General features: G+C 33.5%; 1 protein-coding gene across 1 annotated transcript in view; it reads right to left on the bottom strand.

Annotated features, from left to right (window-relative positions):
- LOC104511287 (probable G-protein coupled receptor 125) overlaps positions 1-8,862 on the bottom strand; it is a 183,816-nt gene that overhangs the window by 107,768 nt on the left and 67,186 nt on the right. Inside the window, exons 4-5 of the mRNA XM_010153843.1 lie at positions 6,653-6,724; positions 5,755-5,918 (exon numbers count right to left, since the gene is read on the bottom strand). Of these exons, the coding sequence (XP_010152145.1) occupies positions 5,755-5,918; positions 6,653-6,724 (236 nt within the window). The remainder of the gene's footprint in view (positions 1-5,754; positions 5,919-6,652; positions 6,725-8,862) is intronic.

Genomic DNA, 8,862 nt, shown 5'->3' with positions numbered 1-8,862 from the left:
AGGGAAACATATTCCTTTCTTTTCCCCAGTTTGAGACTGATCATATTAGAATGAGAAATCTAGAATTTGGTGTCAAAAGGTAGTATGGAAACCAACTGAGATATACAAAATGGCTACTTAGCTCTGACATAAAATGAATCTACCACACGGATCTTTGAAAGATCCAGAATGTACAGTTACATTATAGTTGATTTATAGACATTCTGTTATTATGCATATTTTATTATCAAAGAAAATCCTGAATGGCTAACATTGTAAAATAGAAATAATTGGAAGAGGACTTAACTACAGCTAATTGTAACACTATCCATATCTTGCAAAATCTAATCCTGTGAAAGGTTACTAACATGAATATTCCTGTTTCAATATAATTATACTTATTCATATGATTAGGCACTCCCTGCAGAATTGGAGCTGAAGTCTTGATCCTACATATTCTTGAAGACAATGATGCTCCGCATGAATGCAGCAAGCCATCTGTAGGCTGCCAGAAAACTGCAGGACTGGAATCTAAACCTGGATAATTAATCCACCATTCTTCGTACATGAGATTTTGAGGTTAGTCAGTTACTACATACTGAAAAATATCCACAGTTCAATATTTACATTGTGTAAAGTAGTAAGAATGTCTTGTAAATTAAGAAAGAAATGGTTGAAAAAATAATCTCAAGCCCATCCTAAATTTAAGTAAATAACAAACAAGACCAAAAAATGTTCTATGAGAGAAAAAAAATGAAGAAAAAGTTTTCCTTGTTAACTTTGAGCCAGCATTTGTTATTCTAATATATTTCATGCAGGAAAGAAAACTTTTAAGAACAATCTATATGCAGATGCATACAATTATAATTTTAAGACTTGAAAGGCAATGTAGATAATTAATTTTCATCACCATATGAAAACAGCAACTTCAAATATAATTTTTCACCCAATATCACTAGCTCAAAATATTTGACAGTTATTTTTAAAAGCTGATGCACAACAAAGCTGAATGAATACAGTTGTTTTCAGGCTTAAATTTAATTGCTGAAAAAAAAAAATCACATTTCAAAGGCAGATTTTCCCAGTATCAATCTATTATTTGCTATTTTTGGTATTTTAAAAATAGATATTTCTTTCAAAATTCTTACTATTGCACAATGGAAACAGACTTACTCTGCTAGGGACAAAGGAAAACTATGTGCAAGCACGTCAGGTAAAATTACAAGGACATTTCAACATAACTAACATCTAAAACGATTCCTCCACTGATGAGAAAGCAGTTAAAGCCACATTGTATTTTAAGAATATATGTTAAGAAAAAAAAAGCTGCTTCAGAAAACGAAAGTACTTTATACAGGAAGTATAGAAAACAAAATGTTGTCTTTTTTTCCCAGTGGTATTATTGCAAGTGATTTTAAATGCCTTGCACGTTCTCAATTTCTGTGGTATTTTAGGTAAGATTAAAAAAAAAAAATTACTTGTGAAAATAGATTAAGGAGCTGCATGTAGCCCAAGAGAACTATGCTTTCATGTTCTGCTCATAGTCAAGCATGAGAAAGCATGAGAAATACAGATAGAAAATGTGAGTAGGTAAGTAATGATGAAAGTAATTCATACCTTTCTATGTAAGAACACAAGCAGAAAGAGAGCATAAAGAATATAAATGTGCCTTTTTTTTTTTTTCTTTGTGCCAGTTTCAATGTGAACAGGTACAGAGCATCAGAGCAGAAAGTGCTTACATTTTAACATGACTCTGCTACTTTAGAGGATGAATACCCTGATTCTCAGTGAAGTGAGGCAAACTACAATAGACAAGGTGATGGTTAAGTACAAATAATTCCCTAACTATATTCACCTACCTCCCACTATATTATTTACATTTTCTATGAAACATTTAGTGAATTGTATTGCAGAATACAGAAGCCAGAAAAGGGTCTAACCCTGAGTTGTATGCCTCCTTTAGAAGTACGCCTGCTAAAAATAATCACGTTTCAAGAGTCACCAACTTGCTAATTTCACTCATGAGCTAACACTTTAAACTAAGGTAATTTACAGAATTCAGAGACTGAGTAATAATTCAAACTCTGTTGGACACTCACAACTTGTATCTATTACCTTCCATTCTTTCTCACCTCTATTTTCGGTAGGATGCATTTTTATTCTTCTTCAGTTTTAAGACTTTTTTGAGTAGACAGGACCTAAGGCATGCTAGAAACCTCATCGTACAGACCTTATAAAATTCCTGTTCTGTATTCTTGGTACTCATTCCCTGTCATTCATAGTGACAGTCCTAATTAACTATTAAAGCTGTGAGTAAACTATGAACCAACCCAAACAATTTCTCACTACAAGTTTGATGTAAACAGTTACAAGTCGCAACCAAAGGGCACGCTACCCATGAATACAATACACACTTTTTCATAATACGCGTGCTCAAAATAACATAGTGTAACAACCTCTGTGAGCCAGATGAAACACACTACAGAGGATTTTCATGAACGTGGAGCAACCAGAGCAACAGCAGAATTCAAAAACAGTTTCTGGATACCTACAGCATTTGAAAAACAAGCTCCTGAACGTAGGGATGCCACCCTATCCCCATTGAGGTAGATGACACACTACATAAAAACAGACACCTTCTTGGTGGTAGAAATAAGTAAATAAAAATGTCTTAAACTACTTTAAAACTATTTTTATACTTTGACCTTTGCAATATTTTTTGCATAATTTAGTAAATATTTACATAATTTCTGTCCAAATAATTTATCAAAAGATTATTGATATTACATGAATTAAACTTTAAATAAAACCTAACTAGGGGAGACAAGAAAGTCAGCACTTTTCCAAATATCTGTTTTGAGGAGTCAACATTTTTTAACAGAAAAAGGCTTCGTCAGTGACATGTCAATTGCAATTTGCAGAACAAATGAACTTTTACTACTTAGTACTCTTAGTTCAATAGCATCAATACAGCTTTGAGACTGAAAAACAACATTCTAATATCTCATTCATCAGTGTAAATAATCAAACCCCAGCTTTAAGAGCAATCTTTCATAATCCCCTTAAGACAAAACTTGTACAGGTCTTATACTGAGTGAAGAAATTGGGCTCCAGGATCCATTTCTGCTGATGATGTGCCCATGGGAAAATCACAGACTCCTATCAGACCTCAGGTGCAATTTATAGCACAGGTATTTAGGAAAATGTAATTTTCCTCCTGTAAATTGAGTAAGTTTTATTTGGAGTCATGGAGAAACAGTAACAAGGCACTGCATGAAGCCAATTTCACAGTCATTTTTCAGAAAGAGACTCTGTCCATACTGTTATGAATTCACTGCAGTCCCTCATAATTAAGGCAGAATACAAAGGCAAATCTACCTTCTATCATAAAACTATTTTTTCAGGCTTATTTCCAACATTGTCAAAATTGCTTTCTAGCCAAACATTCCTGAGAGTTGGAAATTTTTTAAAAGATTCAAATAGCTCTCATAAGCTGTTAATGAACTATGCAAGCAGAATCTTGTGAATTCTGAAACTGTGGTTAATTAAATTAGCTCATAAAAATCCTAAGAAGAGGTTTTTAACTGTTTTCAATGGGTCACTTCTTTGGCTATCTTGAGTTATCAGATGCATGAGAAAGATTTGCCAGAAAGAAATTTGAAAGATGGTTTCTTCTACCATCAACACATAAAATGAATCTTAAAAGCTCATGCAAACTACTCCTTGTAGCTATTCAGAAATTTTTACTGTCTCATTTTCTCTTCACATACTTTGACTTTTTGGTTCATTCCCTAACTTGTCTGCAAAGATCTTTGCCACTGCCCTTCCTTTTTTTTTTTTTTCCCTTCCATTCTTCTTTTCTTTTCTCATGTTTTGGTTGTGAAGGCTCATGACCTCTTCTAGCATGTAGAAGAAAGATCAGTAACTATAAAAATAAATGTCTGACAGTATAGAATATGTTCACATGCAGGAGTTTTAATTGTTAAGCCAATTAATAATTTCTTTGAGAAATGTTTAATTTGATTAGCTCTATGAATATTACAATACATATTATTCTTAAAACATTCTCAATAGTTGTTATTATTTTGGTACCAGACAGCCTTCTATTAATGCCTGTATTCACACTAAGTTACTGAAAATGAAATTGCTAAATGTTGTGGGCACTGAGAGCTGCCCAACAGATATTATGAGCACCATGAAGTACCTGGCAGACATTACAGAGCTAGTGGAAGGCTCAGCAAATATAATCACCATGAAGCGCTCTGTGGATATTAAAAGCGGTGTCAAGCTGTTGGCAGTCATTGCAATCCTTGTCAAGTGTTCTGTGGACATTATAAATAGCAGTGAGAACTAGATGGGCCTTATAAATTCTGTATCAGAGGTGTGGCAAGGAGTCTTCTTGGGAATTAAAGTATGAAGTTCTGAGAAATTGCTTTCATTTCCTCTCTAAAATTCACAGGCTCATATTCATTGGTAATCTGCAAATACTAATTAACAGCCCTTAACTGACTCTTTTGATCTTTCCAGCATTTTTAGAAAGAGGACTTTTTCTGCTGGGAAATGGAATTCTATGAAGATTCCTATGCTGGGACTCTATAAAACGGCAGCTTGATATTTGAGAACTACTGCAGATTTTCAAATGTTCAGCAATACAAGCTATTGGAAACTTCTTGGCCTTTAGCTCACAAGAGCTCATTCCTTATTTGCCTCCAGACTGATATCTGTGTTTCCTTAACAATTCAGCTCATGAAACACCCATGACTGGTATACACATGCTTTCACATCTGTGTTTCCTGTTGTTAAAATTACTTTTTTTGTTATTACACCAGTCAGGACTTGTCTCTCTTCTGCTATAAATGTTTTAGCAACACACATCACTCCTCTTGTGGTTGTTAGGATGAGAGTGTGACTTTCCTTTTGTTTCCAACAGACATTAGCAAAGTCACCATTCTAGCTATTTTCTGTCATTCAAGAAAGTCAAAGATTCAAAGATTCTGTGATTAATGAAGTATGTGTGAAATTATTTTTCTGATTATGGAAACCACCAGCATAATCATAGGCAACGATTTTTTTTCTCTGCAGGATGTGATACTTTCAGAATCTCTGGGGTTGTCTGTTCTGTGCTAGACAGTGTTCAGGGTGAGATGAATTTTCTTTACTCGTATTTTGTTTCCTTCCTCACCCCAAATCCATCATGCTGCTATGGTGGAAAACCTTTTCCAAAAAGAAATTCACTTATAGATCTTCAAATACAGAATTCACCTAACTGAAGCTCACTGTAAAAGTTCTGTTCATCCCCAGGGAACAATGCTAAAATGCATAGTTACAGGATTATAAAAATAAAAACATACAAGAATGAAATCTGACATTTATGCCAAACTGTCAGAAATATAATTTGAAAGGAACATTCTAAAACCCCTGTAGGAATCCTCAGTTTCATGCAGTATACAATGCAGAGCTACAATCATGGTTAATGTTTAAAATCATAATTACATGTTACCTAATATATAGTCAGGACATTAGTGTTCTTGCAATACATATACATATATATATAATTTTGTATTAAATTAGAAAGTTGTATTTTTCCATTCTCTTTCAATCTACACTGTAATTTTTGTGCCATATACCTGAAATTCTTGTCTATTTCTTACATAACATCATCAGATTTATCACTGTTGTTGGTGGTGTTTTGTTTTTTTTTTTATAATTTCTGTTTTTTAACATGCTCTCTGGATTCCACTTTAATTTGTAATATTAAATGAGAGTGTAGCTCACCACATATCAGCTGGTTTTCCTTCAGGTTACGAAATGACAGTCCTTGTAAAGCACTGGGGTAAGCGCAAACCGTCTCCTCCGCTATTCGAACTGAAGCATTTCTGGCCCATTGCAAGACCCATTTTAGATTACAGTCACAAATTAGTGAATCGGTGTTGAAATGTCTAGAAAGGCAAAGAAAGATCACAACTGGTACACATGCAGTGTTCGTAAACATCATTTCTTCTGTTAGATTGAGGTTATCTAATTCTAACCAGAACTAATTCTAGCCAGATGTATAACTACAGACATATTATAATAAAGATATCCTGACACAATTAATACACATTGTCCCACTGTTAAGGACACATTATGCCAAAACTCTGTTTTCAGTTACAGAACAGCATCACTGACTACTGAATTACAGTTGAGTAGGTACTGCTGTAGAAAGTCATACTATAACATGGACTTACTTAAAAAGTCCATACTTAAGTACAGACTTTATTAACTATATTAAGTACTTAAGTTCGTACTTAATAAAAGTAACATGGAATTGTTATGATAATAGCAGAAAAAATACTTAACGTGTGGTTTTTGGCATTTAGAGTTATTATATGATGTAACACATGAAAACACGGAAATGTGTAAGATCATAAAGGAAGAAAATAGACACTAGCCAGGAGAGCAGATGGGGCTAGTCAGGAGCTGGATCAAGCTGTTGGTGCTATCTATTTTACCCAGACAAGTAGAAAATGGCAGCTTATCAATACTGAGACAAACACTGATAAAATACTGCATATTGTACATTTGGAATGCATTGCTAGAAACAATCCAGTTTGATTTCATACTCAACTCTACTGTTTATGCTAATGTCTTTCTCAGATAGTTCAGATTTCCAAACATAAGGAATCATACTTACAGTGCTTTCAGAGCTAGCAGCTCAGAAAAAAGTCCATTCATGAGACTTGAGAAAATATTCCCTGACAAATTCCTAGAAAAAAAGCAATTTCCAGTCAATTATAACAAATCAGAAGAAAACAAAATTGTTAGATGGTATTATTTTCCCAGTGCTAATTAAGAAATTCTGCTTTCTGGACAACCGTAAAAATCATATTTAAACTTGTACACTGCTTTTTCATAAATGACTAAAGTATTCAAATCAAAGCATACACTTTTACTTCTTTTGTTGTCAAAGAATAGGTATACACACAATTGGTGTACTAAACAGAATATTCTAGATCATAAGTGAAATTACTCATACAACGAATAGTCTGTGAGACCTATGTTGTGTTTTTATAGTATATGCAGAATGCCACTTCAAGGTAAAGAAATAAAAACAGTGTCTTAATTTAATAATGCTCAGAAGACTTCAAGCATTGTTTAAATCAGTAATGAACAATCACAGAAATAGTTTTATTACAAGTACTTTAAACAAACAGATTTTTCCCAACCTTAAATTCTTAAGGACATTAGCATTTCAACTACTGTTTTACTATTTTTCATTTTGATGGCTGAATGGGTCTGCAAATAGATGCAATTTAATTTTGCCTAGTTTAACAGTACTGCTCTGCCAATGTCTTATCGGTATAAAAGGTAAATGTTTAATGTCAAGGAATACTGTCTTTTTCTATACCAGTAAACTGAAAAGTTGGTGCAGTATCGAAGATTAACATATGAATCACCTACTTTTGAAATACTGATATATATTCCTTTCTAACCAGTGCCTGAAGCCTACATGTCTAAATTCAAGGATGGCTACAAAATTTCAGCTCTCTGTGACATTTCAATCAAAATTGAAAATGTTCAAATTTCTCTTCCCTGGAGATCTGTTGTTTGCTATAGAAAAAATGTTTACTGGCAAAGAAAATTGATTCATTATTCTTTCAATAAAAAGGATAGGTTTATAATTATTGATTTTATTTGTCTTATGTTTACAAGGTTTATAATTATTGATTTTATTTGTCTTATGTTTACAAAGTAAAGAATGTATACTAAACTGAAGATATTAATTCAGATGAGGAGCAATGTTCCACCATTGATATTTGCAAGCTCCAAATATCTGAACCAGCTACATAAAATAAGGAAGAAAAATAATCTTAAGAACCACTGTCTACAGAAACCTGGACAGATACATATGTGTCAATGAATTCAAGAAAGAAGAGAAAATATTGTTAAATTACAAATTACTTTCAGAAAATGATGGAGCATTCTTGAAACAATAATTACTTATTTTTGTCCACAATTATTTTTCACCACTGAAATAATGAAAAAACCCAAAACCAAACAAACAAAAAAACCCAAACCCATGACTTTGAACACTTTAAATTCTCTTGGCAGTTTAAAGCAAAATTATGCTGATACAGAAAAATAAACTGGCTCAGCAATGTTAAGGGAAATTATTAAGTTAAATTATTTCTCATTATATTGAGTGATGATGAGATGTGTTGATATAATTAAGAGCATTGTCTAACGGTGCACCTTTAATGCAGTTGTGGTGCAAAGCTCTTGGAAGAGCTTTCAAGTGCCTCTCCCAGTATGGGTATGCCTGAAGGTGGAAACGAATGTTTGCTTGTAGCTGCCTATTTCTATAACTTTAATATTTTGGATTTATCAACAGGAACTAAAAATATTGAGCATTTCAGAAAGAGTCAGTCACCTCTTAAATGGATCTACTCATATGTTTATTGGACATAAGCCCTCACGAGACATATGCTGAAGCAGCTCAGTGAACTGGGACATTAAACGAACTTAATCAGAAACTGATAACCCTGACATTTACACTGAAACAAATCAGAAGTAGTTCCACCAGTATGAAAGCAGTTACAGTAGTATAAACTTACTGACAGGACAATCATGCTGAACTGAAGGACAGGGAAAGCAATCTGCCTAGTCCTGCGTGGATGGGAGCCAGGAGGCAGAAACACAAAGGCTTTTCTTTTCTTTGCCTTACCCCACTGCTGTATAACAATATTTCCAATCTGATGCAAATCTCAGTTTTTCACTTAAATAGCTAGCCAGGCTTCATACAACAAAACAAAGATAACACTTAGTCTGAAGTTTGGTCATTCCATTTGGACTAAAGGAAGGCTTTATGTCTGGTCAATATTTTCGGAAAAGCTGTAAGTCATT

This window comes from Eurypyga helias, unplaced genomic scaffold (assembly GCF_000690775.1).
Source record: "Eurypyga helias isolate BGI_N326 unplaced genomic scaffold, ASM69077v1 scaffold1886, whole genome shotgun sequence".
Lineage (NCBI taxonomy): Eukaryota > Metazoa > Chordata > Aves > Eurypygiformes > Eurypygidae > Eurypyga > Eurypyga helias.
Note: the sequence above shows the minus strand (reverse complement) of the source record. Positions and strands in the feature narration are given on the sequence as shown.